Below are 18,730 nucleotides of genomic sequence, written 5' to 3' on the forward strand. Positions count from 1 at the left end.
TACTTGTGATCTCTCTGTCAAATAAATAAATTTAAAAAAAAAAAAAGAAAGAAAAATATTCTAATCAATGCTATTTTTAAATGTCGGTACCACAATGATTTAATTAGCATCACTTCCTCGTGTGGTTTAGTATCTTGAAAGAAGTCACCTGACTGAGCTCTTTCATTCATTCTAATATTTTGTCCAGCAAATTGGCTTGAGCTTTCCGAGAAAGACTATTCTCTCACCTGGAAAAAAAATGATAACTTTGTCCTATTTTTTTCCTATGGGTTGTTACTCTTAATTCCATTTTATTTCTTCTTGCACTAGAACTTACAGAACTGCGTTGAATAAGAGAGGCAATGGTAAGCATTCTGCCTTTTTTATTTTAATGGGAGTATTTCTAAGGTCTGACCTTTTATTTTATTTTTATTTAAAGATTTATTTACTGAATAAAGAGAGCGAAAGAGAATGCAGGAGGGACAGAGGGAGAAAGAAAGTCTCAAGCAGACTCCGCACTGAGTGTGGAGCCCAACGCAGGGCTTGATCTCATCGCCTAAGCTGAATGCTTAACCAACTGAGCCACCCAGGTGCCCTTTGGTTGAAAGGAAGTCCCCTTCTTCTTAGGAAAGATGTGTTCTTCCATTGTCTGAGCCAGAGATAAGCCATCAGCATTACCTTCTCTGGTAAAAACATGTTTCCGCAGTATATTCACTTCAGCATGTCAGGAACTGTACCCTGGCTCTATTTTCCATTCCAGACTTCTTCCTGGGGTCCTGGGGGCTCGTGGCCCTGGGTTCTGTGCATTCTCAAAGCCTAACTCTCACATCTGCCCCACCCTGCCTTCTCATCACCTACCCCCTGTAACCTCTGAATCTGCTCCCAGACCACCCCCCACTGATCTGCCTCCTGGTTGACCACATTCTTGGGTTCTGCTTCTCTCTGCCCCAGGGCCTTGGCTTAACCCGGGCTGGGACAGTGCTTGCCCCTGTGTCCCCACTTCGTCTTTGCAGGGTCTATGTTTTCAACATCTCTCTCGGTTCCATCCTCTGCAGCTCATGGGCAAGTCCAACCCCGTCCTATCTTTCTTAGACTGACTGAGATGGGGAAATACTCCTGAGAAAATGTGAGAACAGCATGATCTCAATTTTATAAAACCATTTGTATGTGAAAGCATGGGGGGGGTCTAGAAGGAAATATACAGAAATGCTAAATAGTAGTTATTTCTGGAAGCTGGCAATATGCTCCTTGTATGAATGGCCAGATTCACTTTTTGATGAATGTATGACTTGTGGTGCCAGCAGTTTTGTCTTCTGTGTGGAGTCTTCCTCGGGGAAATTCTTGATTTCCTTTCGTTTTATATTGCTTTTTTAAATCTCATCGTGGCACCAATGTGTCTCGTCTGGTCCTAAAATACCTACTCAAACCAATGGTAGTAATAGCTAGAATTTATTGAGTTCTTACTATGTGCTAAGAGCTGTCCTAAGGGGTTTACGTCATTGCCTGATTAAAAGCGGACGTGCTGAGAATGCCGACCGACGCTCCGTCTACTCTTAGAGCCTCAGTTAATCCTTGTGACGTTGTTATTCTTACTATCATCCTTTTATAGAAGAAGAAACTGAGGTTTGATGGGGGTCATTCGCTGTAGGTCCGTCAAGTGCCGTGAGGCCAGGTGGGGAATTCGACCAGCTGGGAAGTTCATCCCTGGGGTCTACAGGGGTCTGCAGAGGCCCAGCTTCAGGGGACTGTTTACGTGTGCAAACGTGGGACAGGGTGCCCCATTTTTTTAAAGAGAAGCTGCCAATGAGGCTTTCATCGGACAGATCCTGAATTTTAAATTGCAGTAGCATATTGAATTTAAAAAAAAAATACAACAAAATAGGCACTAACATACTGCCAGTTTAAATAAATAAATAAATAAATAAATAAAACAAAACAAGCCAAAATGCCAAACAAAATATTCTGTGACCCAGATTTGCCCTAAACATCATGTCCTTTAGAAGAACCAGTCTGGACGACGTCCTCTGGCACCCTGTAAGGCCCAGACACTTCTCTGTATCCTACCACACAGGACAGGGCTCTTTAGACCCTAGATCAGCACAATCTTCCTCAGCCAGATAGCAAATATTTTTGGCTTTGCTGTTTCTGCCACAGCAACTCAGCTCTGCCATTTTGGGTGGAAGCCGTCAGCAAAGGGGCACGGTTGTGTTTCAATACAATCTTGTTTACCAACGCAGACATTTTAATTTCATATCATTTTGTGTTTGTCGTGAAACACTATTCTTCTTTTGCTTTTTTTTCCCCAGCCATCTAAATATGCAGAAACCATTCTTAGCCCAGGAGCTGTGCAGGAACAGGTGGTACGCTGCTTTAGACCCTGAATACTGGTGACTGTTTCTCCAGGAGCTTCCGGTGTTTGCAGCTCTAAGCTCTAGGACCCAGCTGCCCTCTGCTACCTTGGGGAAGGCCCTTGGCACAAGCAGGTGCTGGCATGTGTGTGGCTCCTCATTCCCACGTGGTTCTGACTGGTCTGTCTTGGTGGTGTCCACATTCCATCTTCACCTGAACCTTTTCTTCCCATGAACACCTTTGTGGGGGTGCTCAGGTGGCTCAGTTGGTTAGTGTCTGCCTTCGGCTCAGGTCATGATCTCAGGGTTCTGGGATTGAGTGCCGCATCAGGCTCTCTGCTCAGCAGGGGAGTCTGCTCCTCCTTCTCCCTCTGCCCCATCTTGTGTGCTCACAGACATGCCCTCTCTCTCTCTCTCTCAAATAAATAAATAAAATCTTAAAAAGAAAGAAAGAAAAAGAAAGCCTTTGCAGTGTATGTCAAACAACTAACAATAGTTGGTCCCACAACCACCACCTTTGCCCTGCTCGGTAGCCCCCAACAAAGATCATGGAAAAACCACTGTTGATGGAAAAACCACTGGTCCCGTTCATTGCCACAGTCAAGAGCTGTGGATGGACCACAAAATTATCATAAAGCCGCCTGGTGACAGACGTTGCTGGAAGAGAGTATAACTCACAATAGTGGTTAAGAACTCTGGCTTTGGAGTAGGGCAGATTTCCATCGAACCTGCCCCTTGTAGCTGTGTCCCTTCACTGAACCTCTTTCCTCACCTGTCAAAAGGAATCATAATACCAGGTACCTCATAAGGCTGTTTTGAGAGCTGAAGAGGATAAAACACGTACAGGGCTTCGGATGGCACCCGGTACGTGGTACGTGGTACGGGCTCTGCGTGTGTGACTTAGTCTGGTTTCTTATCCAGCTTGCTGGAAGGGAATGGGGATTTTAAACTAAGAGGAGTATGTGAATGGAATGCTAAAATCTAAACAAGAGAAAAACAAAGGCTTTTTTTTTTTTCATATCAGGGAAGAAGTTATAACTTTGTGTTTTCTTCCAAGAATATCCTGGAGACTGCAAACTTCTCTCCAGGACCACCCCCCACCCCTTGTTGGTGCTGAGTCCATTCTTTGCCTGGTGATTGGAGAATCAGAAGCAAGAGGGTGCTTCACATACAGCATCGCATTTATTGGGAAATGCCTCTGGCTTGGAGCCTACTTATAGCAGGGGTTAAATGCATGGCACTCTTTATTATAAGATTATTATTGACATAATAATAATGGCTGCCATCCACAGTGCAACAGTGAAAACCACGGGCTTTGAAGCTCGGATTCAGATATCGATTCTTCTCCTCTCCAGCTGTGACACCTCAGTCTCTTCTGTGATCTGGGTTACCTCATCATCACATGTCAGGATCAATAGCCCTTACCTCCCAGGGCAGTGGACAAGAGTAAATGAGAGAAGGGAGGTAAAGTTTCAGCTCTGCGCTTGGCCCACGGGAAGCATTAATAAGCGCCGGTTGCTATCACGGCACGCCTAGAGTTTTGCAAAAAATGCAAAAGGGATGTCATCTTCATACATGGCCTTATTTAATCCTTACAGTAGCTTGGCTGAAATAGGAGGGCAGATCTGCCTGGTCTGCTGTCCCACGGTGCCACCCGGCCCCTCCCCCCCCCACACCCGATTCTCAGGAACAGCGATGTGTAATTCCGTGCTGTGTTACAGTGAGGAGTTCGGAAATTGTTGTCATTTATAAGAACTGGCAGAGCCATTAGCTGCCCCAGAGATCGGTTAATTGGTTGGTTAACAAACACCCACAAGGATTCTCAAACACCCAGAATGATTTAAGTCAAACTGATATTGAAGGAAGAAAAGGAAGCAAATGCTGACAGTTTCCCCCAAGAGGAACCTGTGCCGTCTGTGCCTCCCGGAAGGCGTGGGCCACACAGCAGAGCACAGCTGGCTGTGACCAGGGGCGGGGAGGCGGGGGATGAGGGGGCCGTGAGGGGACAGTCCTGGGTCAGCTAAGAGCAGGATCAGGGACAGGGGGCTACTCCTGAACCCCTGCCCACGACTGACACCCGGGAGTCCCCCAACCTTGGTTGGAATGCAGGCTCTCCTGCAGACTGTGCGAGTGCATGCAAAATCCTCCTGCTCAGTTTCCTCATCTGTAATGGGAAATTAACACACAAATTCCATTTCCTCCTCCCTTTCTCTCTCACCCAATGGAACGTGGGGGATAGATACGGCAAGACAGTCCTCATAATAATGAATGATTGTGTTCCATGGCTATTTGCTCTTCTCCATAGATCCCAACATCATGCCAAGTCAAGGAAGCAGATTTTCTAGAAAATGAAGTCTTCTGCTGCTTTTTTTTTTTTTTTTTTAATTAATTTTCCTCCACTGCCGGTCTCTCTTGTGTGCCCTAGGACAGGTGCAGAGGAACCAGCGTATGCACAGCCTGCAACAACCAGGGAAGGTTCTCCACTGCGGAGGGGGAGGACCCAGGGGCGCTGGCTCCTCCCCCCCAGCTCAGGCCCACGTTTGTTTCCACAGGGGCTTTCCGAGGAGTGTGCAAGAAAATCGATCACTTCCCCGAAGATGCTGACTATGAACAAGACACAGCGGAGTATCTCCTGCGTGAGTTCCCACTTCTGGGGTCTCCCCTGGAGGGGGTGCGGGCAGCCCTGCAGTTGCGCGGCTGCCTCTGAGGCTCCTCCGTACACATCCCTGGAAATGGATCCTTCCAAAGGAGCTTCTGGGGACCTTGGCTACTAGACAGAGACTTTCAAGTGATTCTGATATCTGAGTCTCTTTAAAGTCCATGAACTAGAAATACAAGGGGGAGAAGTAGGTGAGTCAAAAACTAAAAGGCTCTTTTTAGTCTGCTGAGGAGAAAATCTAAGGGATTTTCTTCAACCGGAATACCAGTTTTCACCTTCCCGAGAGAGCTGAGTCGAGGTGCTAATGGGTGATGAGCTAATGGGTAAAGCACAGTCCTAAGGGCAAGCTCTGGGAGGTTAAGTGCAAACCCAAATTCACGTGTCTGCAGTCCTATTGGGACAGGGCCAGCATCTTCCTGGGATTGTCCCCAGGCTGGTAAGCTGGGTATGATATGGGACAAGGCAGCACTTGGGAAGCAGCAGAGTGCAAGGTGGCTTAGCATGAGGGCTCTGGGTCCTGGTTGACCTGGGCTTGTATGCCCTGTCTAACTCTCTACTGGCTGGGTTAAACCCGAGTGCACTGCTTTCATTACCTTTCCATCTCCCAACTATTCTTCTCCAGTCAGAAATGGAGATGATAGCATCATCGATGTGATAGGCTCGTGAAAATTAAATGAGCTCACATGCATTACGCTCAGCCCGGGGCCCAGCGTGGCGTCAGTGAAGCAATATAGGGCCAGCCCCTTTCTGTTGCAGGGGACAAGCACTAGCACAGTCCAGGGGCAGATGTGCACCTGCCGTTGATCCAGGCCCAAAGAGACTTTGACATTTCATGTAATCTAAATGTAACTTCTTCAACAAGAATGCGTGTCAAGTTCACTCAAAGAGGAATTTCAAAGGTGTTGACTAATCTATTACTAAGGAATGTTAAGTGTAAAGTTCGCCCCTTTTTTAACTGGTATTATAAATAAAAACTTTAAGAAACTGTCCTACGCAAGATTATGTTTGTAACTTGTAGCTCAAGATGAGTGGTTTTAAAATTAGAACCATTTGTGGCCGTGCTCACACCTGTTAGTCTGCAGATGAATGAGCCCTGAATCGTGTAACAATGTTTGTTATGTAGTTATTATAGCAGGGTCAATTAAGAAAGTCAGTTTTCAGCTAATTTTTGAAACCTAAACACACCATTTCTTTTTCCAGTCCTTGTGCAGCTACTAGGATTTACCCAAATGCCTACTAGGATTTGTGCCAGCAGCTCAGAAAAACTTGGTATGGGGAACACAGAGCCTGCTTAGAGATGGAGCTCTGTGCTTGGACCTCCTCCGAAGAATAGCTTTAAATTCATCTCCAGTGGGGTTTTACTGAGTGCCCATCATTTCTCTTTGTTTTTCCTTCCTGCTTTAATGAAACATTGTGATGTTTGCCCCGCTGGAGGTGAAACAGAGCTGTAACTTCTATTTCACAACTCCCGGAACGGATTTTCAGTTTTTCAGCTTCAGATTTTCAGCTTCCCTGAGGTGGATTGCTTTTCCAACAAAATACTTTGCTCCCCTCGGGGCAAGTGAGGTCCTCGCCCCTCCCACAGGCCCCCCCCCCCTCCTTCACCATTAGCCACAGAACCAGGTTAAGGTTCAGGGGAAGCCTCTACGAGAAGCCTCTACAACCACACAGATGTCCTGTGAGGAATTTTGGAATCCCTGACCCTAGCACAGAGAACCAGGGCACATTCCCACGGGGCTCTCCAGACCCCTCCAATGTGTGAGGGGCCATCCCTGCTGTGACCACGCCGTCGTGGGACTGGGACTCGTACTGATTTTTCTGCTGTTTCCTCGTTCTTGAGTGCTGTTGGGACAGGTTATAGCTTCACCATAGAGCATAAGGCTCACTAGCCCACAAGACCTACGGACAAGAGACTCCCCATAATATAGCCCTGACGTGGCCAGGTCCTACTCCGATGCCCATGGTAGAATTACACTGCAACAAACGGCCCTCACCATCCTTGAAACCCCAACATACCCCCAGGTAGTTGTGGGTAGAGAAACGGTAAAGGAAGAAAGTCGGGGAGGAAGGGGAGAAGACAGTAAAACCTTTTTGTTTTGAACCTACCATGTGCCCAGGGGGTTAAATGAAAGTAGAGGAGATAACCCTGACTCGGAGAAAATGGCAGAAGCAAATGTCCTGAGGCAGACACCTGCAGCCACATATCTCATCTGTGGGCTAAACAGTGGGGTCTGGCCACCAGTTGGTTGCCACAGGGCTACTCCAGCCACAGTCACAAATCTCACAGCCACCCATTTCAAATCTGTGCCTTAATAACCAATGCAGTTCAATAGCGTCAAACGTCCATAATTATTTCCTTTGGACATAATCTTATTTACCAAAAAAAAATGTTTAAACTACTCTTTTAATCGATTGAACTTATCCTATTGAATATTCAAGCAATCCCTGTCAATACACAATGCAAATGAACACTTTAAAGGTTTGTTCACGTTCAAGTTTGTTGGAAACCACTGAGACAGATCAACCCCTATTGGTAGGGCCCTGGGCTGAGGGTCCAAATGGAAACCCATAGGTCATATGCATAAATACTGAGAAGTTATAAAGAAGCTATGCCCACGCTCGGGCTCGTGTGCCCACTTAGGACCCCAGCGCCCCCTCCCCAGGGCTATCCCCTGACCTGGGGACTAAAGGAAGCAGGGGGTCCAGCCTTTCCCAAAACTTGACCATGGAAGCAGAAGAATGGGAAAGACGCTGTTTTCAGGCTCCGGGTCTTCCCAGATCCCAACACTGGGTGATTTGGGGGTGGCCGTCTTCAAACAAAAGCAAGAACTTTCCATTTTCTTATCCTTAAGAGAACATCAGACTGCCCTCAGACGCTCCCCTCATTTCTCCATCATCCCTCCCAGGCCACCCTCTTGGCTAACTCAGCTAGCAAACTTCCAGAAAACTTTTTCCACAAGACCAAATAAAACACCAGTCATCACGTTGTAAAAACCGCCTGGCGGTTGGCACGTAAGCCCCTCTGTGCAGTGGGGAACAGAAACAGCGGGAGGTGGGTTCCCACAAATACGGGGCCTGAAAGCCTTGAACTTTCAGCTTTGAAATCCCCAAGGCCAAAAATGACCTCATGACCCTTCCTGCTGCACCTGCTTGTGCCCCGTGGCATTCTGGGTGGCACCAGGGGCTCAGCGGCCAAGCGCCAGACATAGGCATGGTCCTCAGCTGTTCTATCTCCTACTGCCCACTGCCACTGGTGGCTCTACCTTAGAAATGTATCTTCGGTCCCACAGCTTCTCACCACCTCCAGCCTACCACCCTGGCCCCAGTCAGCTCACATCTGGCTTCCACGGCCCTTGTGGCCCCAAGAGCTCGCCCTTCCAAGAGCCCCACAGTGTTCAGCACTCTCCTGTTACTATCTTGACATTTTTTCATGATTTGGGAACAAGAGGCCTTGCCTTTTCATTTTGCACTGGGTCCTGCAAATTAGGCAGTTGTTCCTACCGTCAACTCAACTGACTTGGGATCCCACGAGGCTGGGGATCCCTGTTCTTTTGTACACTAACGAACACGGAATTTGTTCAACTGGTATATTCTGGTCGGGACATAGAAGGAAATAACCTTATACCGGTTGGGTGAATACTGGGACCCCCACCTTTATACTGGTTGGGGGCATACTGAGGCCCCCCTCCCATAGAATCCCTCCCTCAGAACCTTAGGCACCCCAAGACCCAGCACAGCCCAAGTGCATTTAATAGGCGCAGCACAGTGACATCGTTGAATGAATAAATGAACTCATTTGTTCCTTGGGTGACTGAGTGGGTATTAAGTGAGGATTGCCAGAGCCAGTGCTATGCAGATGTAGGTGTGTCCCGGGAAAGATTCTGCATTTTGGTGAACAGCATATGATCTGATGGGAACCTTTGGATGTGGGGCTGGTACCATAATTGGCAGGGTCCAGTGCAAATGAAAACCCCAGTTTCCTCATTCAAAACACAGGCAAAAATGCTTTTTCTTTTCTTCTGTTCTCTCTCTCTTGATCGGTCATGGTGTCTTTCATTTGCTATTTCATGTCAAACTACCCCCAGGGTGGGGGGCACAGAGACACTCAATGGGGGGAAGGCGTAGCTTTGCATGCCTGGGGTTTACACCTAACCCTGGTTCTTCCTTTGCCCATGCCTAGCCCCCACCAGGAATGAAAGTTAGCAGTGATCCTTGGCTGGGGCAGGAGAATGGGCAGCTAAGGTCCTGTCCCAGGGGAATGGGGAGGTGGAGAGCTGACGGGTGGTGGGATCCCCTGTGAGTCAAGGCTCCAAGCCCCCCACCGCACGCCCCTTTTCCACATCAGACTTCACTTCTAAAACATAACGCGAGGGACACCTGCGTGGCTGACCGTCCAACTCTTGATCTCAGCTCAGGTCTTAACCTCAGGGTCGTGAGTTCAAGCCCCGCGTTGGGCTCCATGCTGAGTGTGAAGCCTACTCAAACACACTCGCTCCATTCAAAGATAAAATGATGAAGAACTTCAGGACGGTGACTGCAGAGCCTTACCAGCAAGCACAGGGCCCTGAGCAACCGCGCTAGTCTGACGCCCATGTTGGAAGCATGTCCTGTCCTGCTCATGCGCTATTTTCCCCCTGGGCACTGTGTGCCCCAGGTGGGCTGGAGCCTGGGGCCGGCAGGGACACCTTTGGAACCGTCCCCCCTTCTCTCCGCAGGGGCTGTGAGGGCCTCCAGTGTCTTCCCCATCCTCAGCGTCACGCTGCTGTTCTTTGGCGGGCTCTGCGTGGCAGCCAGCGAGTTCCACCGAAGCAGACACAATGTCATCCTCAGCGCGGGCATCTTTTTCGTCTCTGCAGGTGAGCAGCTGGCCCCAGCCTAGACATTTTCCCAGACACCCAACCCCAAGCCGGGCCCATGAGGACAAAGCAGTGCTATTCGGGGTTCCGTGCAAGGAAAGGGAGAGAAAATACTCGACTTGTGTTAAGCGTGAGGAGTCAGAGACTTTCATGAGAACCAAAGGTGCCGACACGCTAGCAGGGGCATGATGGAAAGGCAAGAGGAGATACGGGAGAAGGGTCAGCAGAGGGAGAGAGAGGCTGGTTAGTAAGAGAGCGTGTGTGACCCTGGAGAGACTTGGGTTTGAACCGCGGGGGTCCACGGATACCCAGATTTTTTTGACAGATCCGTACAGTAGTATAAATGTATTTTCCCTTCCTTAGGATTTCCTTAATGACATTTTTATTTCTCTAGTTTACTTTCTTGTAAGAATACAGTATAGAAGACCTAGGACAAACAACGTATGTGTTAATGGACTGGGTCTGGTAAGGCTTCCAGTCAACAGTAGGCAATCAGCAGTTAAGTTTTTGGAAAGTCAAAAGTTACACACGGATTTCTGACTGGGGGGGAGGGGTCAGCACCCCTAACTCCGTATTGTTGAAGAGGCAACTGTCTAGGTTCACACACGAAGGGCATGTGTATGTAATGGGACTGGCTCAGCTTGGCTCAGCTTATTTTAACAGGGTCCAACTTTCTGTTCGCTGGGACATACTCATGTATGGCTCTGGCTGCTTGAGACATGGCAGCGTCCCAAGGGCTCAGATTCTCATATTGTTCAAGGCGTCTCTGGGAGCAAGGTAGAAAGCCAGCAGCCCAAAATGCTCTCCAGGAAAACTTCACAATCAGTAGCTGGCCTGACCAGAAGGTGGCAAGAGGGATGAGAGACGGTCTTAGTTCAGGAAGGGTCCCCTGCACTGCCTTCTCTCTCTTCCCTCTTGTACCTTCCCGTGTTCTCTTTCCCCTAGATTTACCTCTTCTCCCTAACTAATAATAGTATCTACTTCACCGGTGTTGTTGGAAGGAGGCTGAGCATAAGAAGCGCAATTTTTTTTTTTTTTTTAGTTTACTTATTTATTTTTTTTAGTAATCTCCACACTCCACAACCAGCATGGGGCTCGAACTCACAACCCCAAGGTCAAGAGTTGTGTGGTCTTCCAACTGAGCCCAGCTGGGGCACCTCAATATCATTTTCTAGTCCTGGAAAAGCAACAAGAACATAGTTCCAAAGTCTAAGGCCCAGCGTCCTGCTCCCCTCTAAGAACTTATTCCCATTTCTTCCCCCACTGTGTCCCCTTCTGGGAAATGAGGAAGCTGGACTGCATCCAGCTCCGAGTCTCTGGACACCAACTCCAGCAACAGACCAGGGAGGGAGCCACCATCTTGCCGTGGGGGTGTGGTCAGCCCAAAGGTGGCCATGGCCCCTGACCAAGCTGTGTGCAGACTGATGGTAACAACTGGCAAACCCAGGACTTTGTGTGGTTTTGAGGCACTTTCTAGTCACTGGTGGCCCATCCAGACCCCCTGGGCTCTGACCCACCTGGAGGGAAATGGATTGTGCTGACATTTGGGTTTCCCGTACAGAAGATCATTATTTTGTCCCCCAAGGGGATTGTCAGGAAAGAGTGTGTCACCAGCAACATTTTTTCTCACGAGGGGTACTGTGAGAGATGGTAGGTGGACACATGGGACACATGGGAACCGCGAAACAGGCAGGGCAGTGGTGAAAGCCCTGAGGGGAGGCGAGAAGTTTGGGATCTATTCCTGGATAACCCCCCCCCATCTCCCCAAGGAACCCGAAAAGCCTCAGCTTTTCCACCTATAAAATGGAAGTTGCAGAAGAGCCCACACTCTCTAAGACTCTTTCTTGCTCGGCTATTCTAAGGATTTGTGGCTTGGGGCAAGGAATCAAGAACTTTTATTGAACACCGGGCAGGCACCATGCATAAGGCTGAAGAGTGAGGGCTCTGAAGCCAGGCTGCGTGCTGCCAATCTTGGCTCTGCGACTTCCCAGCTGTAGAACCTTGCACAAGTCTCTTAACATCCCTGTGACTCTGTTTCCCTATCTGAAAAGTAGGGGTAATAACGCCCGACCTCTTGAAGCTGTTAAGAGGCAGACATGAGCTGGTATCCGTAAACTGCCTAGAACAGCACCTAACACAATCTCACTGCTTACTACGTAGTAGCTGAGGCACAAGAAGTTGCGCTGTTGAATTCTCACGCCAACACCATTCACTTTCTCGTTTTGTACATCCGCACTGCACACTTGCTCCAGTCAGACTCTCAGCGAGGACATGAGGCCATCGCAATGAATGAGACCAAGGCAGATCTGCCCTCAAGGAGCTGAGAGTCCATGGGATTGCCCACTCGCCTCTCGTCCTTCCTAAAATTTGTTCCTGGAATCTAAATCCACCCTGGCCAAGAGACAGTGCTGGGTTCAAATCCCACCTCTACCATTTCCTAGCACTGTCAATGTGGGAAGTGATGTACCTTCTCTAGGCTCAGTTTCCCCATCTAGGAAAGAGGGCCGGTGCCTGGCTAGCTCAGATGGAAGAGTGTGCAACACTTGATGTCGAGGTTGTGAGTTTGAGTCCCACGTTGGGTGCAGAGATCACTAACAAATAAATAAACTTTAAAAGAGGGTTAATTTTTTTTTTTTTACAGCAGGTCTGTTGCAATACTTGAGATGGTGCATATAAGACTTTGCCCAGTGCCTCGCACATCGGAAGCCCCCTATAAGCAAATGGCAACCCCTTCGCCCCCTGCCTCCTTTAACCTGGTCTGACATCTAAGTCTCTCTTTAAATTGCTCCCCCTCCTCTCACCCCATCGAGACTTCCCTTGGGGGCTCCCCAAACTTTGCCACCAAAATTTCCCTGCTAGCAGAGAAGAAAAAAAAAATGGCCCTGGGGAGTGGAGAGTAGGGTAGGGGGGCATCGCTAGAAGCAGCCTTCAGTGAGCTGAAATGTCTTTGAAGCCTGTCTCCCATTTACACTTAAAAATTCATGTGAATTCTGCTCTCTCCTCCTTATTTTATCCGTGTTCATTTTAATATAAAAGAATGTGTCTTCCCCTACTAATCTTCAAGCCGAGTTGACACTCCAGACAGAGGAGCAGTTTTTCATCCTGTGGTTTCCTGCAGCCTGACACACGGCTGTCTGTGTCAACCCCCATATTTAGAAATAGCCCAGTGATTAGAACTCACAGCCGACCTGCTGGATGCCTGCACAGGGTAATGCCAAGAGGGGACAGGGCAGAAGCAGACCACCGCACCCCGCCCCCCCCACCTTCTAGAAGCAAGTCCCAGATGGAGCAGGCCAGAGATCATAGTCAAATATTAACTCCCCCTTAATACATGTGCCCCAATGAGTCAAAACGGCCCAGCTTTAACCCGTTAGTTGCTGAACTGTAAGGAGATCGTGAGGACCCCCCCAGGAAGAGTCTGGGGCCGTAAGGACCAGAGATGGAGCACAGACGGCCACTGGATATGGTTATTTACCAGCTGGTGCTAGGAACTGTAACGAGGGCCAGTCCCCATTTAGCATCACCTAAATTTGGAGACAAGGAGGTACCAGCTGATACACCAACCTCCCTGAGTCATTGTTGGCATCAAGGCCTAGATGAGGCCCTTGAAGCAAAGAGACAAAAAGAGACATTCCACCTTTGGAACAGGAATGTGAGAAAGGTGGGGTGTCCAACTCTTGGTTTGGGGGCTCAGGTCATGATCGCAGGGACGTGGGATCGAGCCCCACGTCAGACTCGGTGCTCAGCGAGGAGTCTGCTTGAGATTCTCTCTCTCCATCTGCTGCCCACCCCCTCACTGGCGCTCTCTAAATAAATAAATAAATAAAATCTTTAAAAAAAAAAATAATGTGAGAAAGGTGGTCAGAGATGATCACACCCCTCGGCCCTCAGGTTCTATTGTTTTCTTTCTTTTTTTTTTTTTTTAAAGATTTTATTTGTTTATTTGACAGACAGAGATCACAAGTAGGCAGAGAGGCAGGCAGAGAGAGAGAGAGGGAAGCAGGCTCCCTGCTGAGCAGAGAGCCCCATGCGGGACTCGATCCCAGGACCCTGAGATCATGACCTGAGCCGAAGGCAGCGGCTTAACCCACTGAGCCACCCAGGCGCCCCTAGGTTCTATTGTTTTCTTACCACTCCCTAGAAAATCAGGTTACCTCCAGGTAACCATTTCCAGCGCCTCTCCATTGGCACCTGGGGGATGCACACCTTGCCTGCTGGGGACAGCAGCTACACGGTCCCCAATTCCCGATGCCCAAACGACAGCTAATCTAAAGCATTATCTTATCCTGTGCAGATGAAGAGACTTAGGAAGCTAATCTCCCTGCCCCTTGGGTTCACTAGCTCCCCACACTGCAGGGGCAGCCCCATCTACGTCCACCAGACAGCTGCTTTTAGACCCTCCTTAAGCACATCCGACCAACATGTTCACGTGTCCCTCTTCTCGAAACCTGTTCTCTCTGCTGCCTCTTATTTTAGCTCAAGATGTCACCAACCTCCTGGTCAGCCCAGTGAAAACCCTGCGCAACCCTATGCAAGGTCCCCTTGTCTTCAAACCCTAGGGGCTTACCTGGTCCGCCTCCCTTTGCTTCTGAACTGGTTTATACGCGTCTCTGGCCGAGCCCTTCCTGTATTTTGCTCTAATTGCCTTTATGTGTCCGTCTCTCCTACTAACATGGAGGAACTCGGGAGCGGGGACCTGTATCTCCCTCCTTTTAGTGTCCTCATGATTCAGTGCCAAAGAGGGGTTTTTTGGTTTTTGGGGTTTGGTTTGGTTTTGTTTTTTAAGATTTTACTTATTTATTTGACAGAGAGACAGTGAGAGAGGGAACATAAGCCTGGGAAGTGGGAGAGGAAGAAGCAGGCTTCCCGCTGAGCAGAGAGCCGCATGTGGGGCTCAATCCCAGGAGCCTGGGATCATGACCTCAGCCGAAGTCAGGTGCTTGACACCTGAGCCACTGAGGTGCCCTGCAAAGATTAGGTTTCGATGGAATGAATGGCTTGTACGGGAAAACACAAGCATCCTGAGCCCGCCCACACTTGCTATCAGAATAGGGTGTGTTCTGCAGCTAAACGCACGCCACCTGGGACCGGGCAGCAGCATCATCATTTCCCAAGGGACACACCGTGCAAGAAAGGCCCAGGGTTTGCATTTCCCAGCCGTAAGCCCATGCTCCGTGTCTCCCTGTTCAAACGACAGTTCCCTCCGCCGTGTACAAAAGATGTCTTTTTCTCTTCCCCTCTCTTAGGGTTAAGCAACATCATCGGCATCATAGTTTATATATCAGCCAATGCTGGAGACCCCGGGCAGCGTGACTCCAAAAAGAGCTACTCCTACGGCTGGTCCTTTTATTTCGGGGCCTTTTCTTTCATCATCGCAGAAATTGTGGGAGTCGTGGCTGTGCACATCTATATCGAAAAACATCAGCAGTTACGTGCCAAATCCCACTTCGGAGCTCCTGAAGAAATCTACCTTTGCCCGCCTTCCACCCTACAGGTATAGATTCCGGAGGCGGTCAAGTTCCCGCTCCACGGAGCCCAGATCCCGAGACCTGTCCCCCATCAGCAAAGGCTTCCACACTATCCCATCCACTGACATCTCCATGTTCACACTCTCCCGGGACCCCTCAAAGATCACCATGGGGACCCTCCTCAATTCCGACCGGGACCACGCTTTTCTACAGTTCCACAACTCCACGCCCAAAGAGTTCAAAGAGTCGCTGCATAACAATCCGGCCAACAGGCGCACCACGCCCGTCTGAACTTGACCTCTGCCCTCTGGCCTCCAGCCCCAGCACAGTCTGGGGGGCAACGTACAGAGGCGGCTTTGAGGTTGCATGGCATGGTCCTCGTGATGGTATTACTTTTTACAAAGAATGAAACCAAATGGACTCAGCCCTCCCCCACCCTCGGCCCCTGGTCCTCCGGGTCCTAACCCACCTCCCCCCTCCAAACCCCCCCCCATCTTCCCCAACTTTTCAAGCCCATCCCATGATGTCATTTCTCTCTCTGTGTATCTGTGCCAGATGTTTTCCTCTCTTCCTTCTTTACTGGAAGGACCTGCACATTCTTCCCTCCTTGGAAGAGGACTTTACTCAAAGTCACTGGTGGTGGCTGGGGGAGGGGGGGGTGGATCCCCGAGACCCCAGGCGCGTGCAACTGTCCCCACTGCCCACTCACACAAATCCTCGGGACACCAGCCGCTCAGGTGGCCCCGAGGGAGGCATTCACCTTTACGTGTTAGAAAAACATGACCAGAAATCAAGATGTCAGAGCCCCCAAAGCAGCTAATGTAATAAGCACCCATGTTATTAAAGGTTTTGCCTTGTTGTAACCAACCAAGCTGGGGGTGTTCTGTTTCTTCCGGCCCCTTCCTGCGCAGACTGGCTGCCTACCCATGGCACTGGCTCACCTCTGTGTTGGAAGCGGAGCTTTGCTCATCTAACCGCCGGGAAGATTCCCCGCCACCCTGTCCCCCCCCCCCACCTTGAGACTAGCAAGGTGCCCCCGCCAGTGTCAGAGTGGGCCTGTCCCTCACCTGAATCCCTGCAGGCCAGCTGGCGGCAAGCGTGTGTTCCAAAAAAATCTGGCCCTGGCTCCCAGGAGCTCTAGGAGCTGGGACGAGTCCACCTCACCTTCGGGCCTCTGTCCTCTCACCTGTAAAATGGAACACGGTATAGCGCCCTCCTCCGCGCAGCTGTGAGGCTCCCATGGAGTGCCCCTTATGAAATGAGTAGCACATGGTGAAGAACTGATATATGCAGTTTTAGTGTTTGGATGCGTTCTCAGCAGCCGGAGCGTTATCGGAGTCAGCTTGGGCTGCGGTAACCAAAAACACCACAGACAGGGGGGCTGGTGCCGCAGATGCTTCCTTCGCACCGTCCTGGAGGCTGGGAAGTCCAAGCGCGGGGAGGGCGCCCGCAGATTTGGTTCTTGGTGAGTGTGGGTGAGGGTCCAGACTGGCTGGGGTCTGGGGGTGCTGTCCAGGGAAGAATTCTCCCCGAGGTGGAACAAAAGAGATAAAAGGTTATCAAATACACTGCCAGGGAGCCGCGGGCGGGGCAAGCAGAGAGACTGCCTGACACGCGGTGGTGGTGAGGGGCCGCAGTTATAGGGCAGAGGGAAGGAGTATGGAGGCAGATGGAATCTTCTCTTCCTTGGAAAGCTTAGGTTGGTGGGAAGTCGTCCGTTGGTCGGTGAGGGCCTGCGGCTTAATGAGCCTGTTTGCGTTCAGCCTGCTGGTCGCCGTGGGCTCTTTTGCCTGGTTCGACGTTCCATGGCTCGAGCCACTTGCTTAAAAGCATCCTCTCCAGGGAGGGCTCTCCTCCTGGTTTGCAGAGGGCCGCCTTCTCACACGGCCAGCGGAGCGTGGCGCTCTTGATCTCGATCTTGATGTGTCTCTGTCTCTGTCTCTCCTTCTTAGGAAGCCACTCATCTCAGCATCTTCATTGGCCTCATGGACCCCTCATTACCTCCCAAAGGCCCCATCTGCAAATACCATCACAATGAGGGTCAGGGCTTTCACGTGTGAATTCAGGGGGTGGGATACACAGTCCACAGCAAGCATTACTGCAAGAAGGCAGAAGCCAAATGGGAACAGTTCTATATGGGGAGGTGGGGGTGGGAGGGGGGCTTCTGCTGCCAACACTGACTTCCTGGAGTGTGTTTTTGGCCCACGCCCCACCATTTCCCACTGCCCGCCTAGCTGTCCAACCTAGGGCTCCGGTTCCCGCAGAGGGGCACACACAAGAGTGCTGAGAGCTCAGGCTTACTGCGTGCTGCCAGGTGTGGGGCTGAGTTCTAGCACGGTACACACCCTCCCAGTGACAGTCCCCAGTCTAGTTGCCAAGGAAGAGAGGTTACATGACCCGCCCAGACTTCACCCCCACTAGGGGCCGGGAGCCCCAGGGAGCAAGGCACCTGCCTGCACCCACAAGGTCACTTTGCCCAGCACAGACTCCCACCGACTCTTTTCTTTTAACACTTAAGAGTCATTGCATGCAAATCACACTCACGGACATCCAATGAGCTCCTTGAATCCTTAAAACAGCCCTGTGTGTAGTAGGAATTATTCTCCACGTTTTGGCAAGCGAGGAAAAAGGAGCAAAGAAAGTGTTTTAGGTGCTAACGAGCAGAGCTGGAATGCATGCCCCCCTGGGTTTCCGAACTTGAGTGACATCTTCATCTTCCAGCATTTTCCAGACCTGTCATGGGGTACTACGCCAACCCCTGAGAAGTTCCTCCTTTTTCTTTAAACTAACTCGCTTTTTACTTCAATAAATGTATCTGGTGGTGAACATTCTGTCACTCCCTGAAAAGGAAAGGGGAGACTCAGGAGCTGTAAGCAAGGGGCAACCAGGAAAATAAATACAATAAAAACGAAACAATCATGCCGTCTTCTAGCTGCTGCCTGATCTTTCCGAAAAGGATATAACCAGAGTGTTGGGAAGATCTTCAAGATATTCTCATACCAGAGAAAACACTTCCCTCGGCTAATCAGAAGCCTCCAAGGAGCACTGGGCAAGGGGGTGGCTTTCTCACTGTGGGATCAGGTCCCATAGTCTCAGCCCCTCCCCTTGGGCATGGAGGCTCTGGGGCTCCCTTGGAGAGGGAAGGAGCTGAGAGATGGAGCATGTAGGTGACGAATCCTATGAAATGGAACAAATGGCCACCTACAGACCCGGGAACCAGGACTTTGTCAAAAATAGGGCATCTGGGGGCACCTGGGTGGCTCAGTCGGTTAAGCGTCTGCCTTTGGCTCAGGTCCTGATCCCGGGGTCCTGGGATTGAGCCCCACCTTGGGCCCCCTGCTCAGTGGGGAGCCTGCTTCTCCCTCTCCCTCTGCCGGCTGCTCCCCCTGCTTGTGCTTGCACGCACGCTCTCTCTGTCAA

The 18,730-nt window shown here is 50.1% G+C and overlaps 1 protein-coding gene across 1 annotated transcript in view; it reads left to right on the forward strand.

The window, feature by feature from the left end:
• CACNG3 (calcium voltage-gated channel auxiliary subunit gamma 3) overlaps positions 1-16,181 on the forward strand; it is an 82,398-nt gene extending 66,217 nt beyond the window's left edge. Inside the window, 4 exon segments of the mRNA XM_004778338.3 lie at positions 4,880-4,963; positions 9,702-9,842; positions 15,089-15,284; positions 15,286-16,181. Of these exon segments, the coding sequence (XP_004778395.2) occupies positions 4,880-4,963; positions 9,702-9,842; positions 15,089-15,284; positions 15,286-15,601 (737 nt within the window). The 3' untranslated portion in view covers positions 15,602-16,181.
• The last annotated feature ends 2,549 nt before the right edge of the window (positions 16,182-18,730 follow it).

This window comes from Mustela putorius, unplaced genomic scaffold, assembly GCF_011764305.1.
Source record: "Mustela putorius furo isolate JIRA1106 unplaced genomic scaffold, ASM1176430v1.1 tig00004041_pilon_pilon_pilon, whole genome shotgun sequence".
Lineage (NCBI taxonomy): Eukaryota > Metazoa > Chordata > Mammalia > Carnivora > Mustelidae > Mustela > Mustela putorius.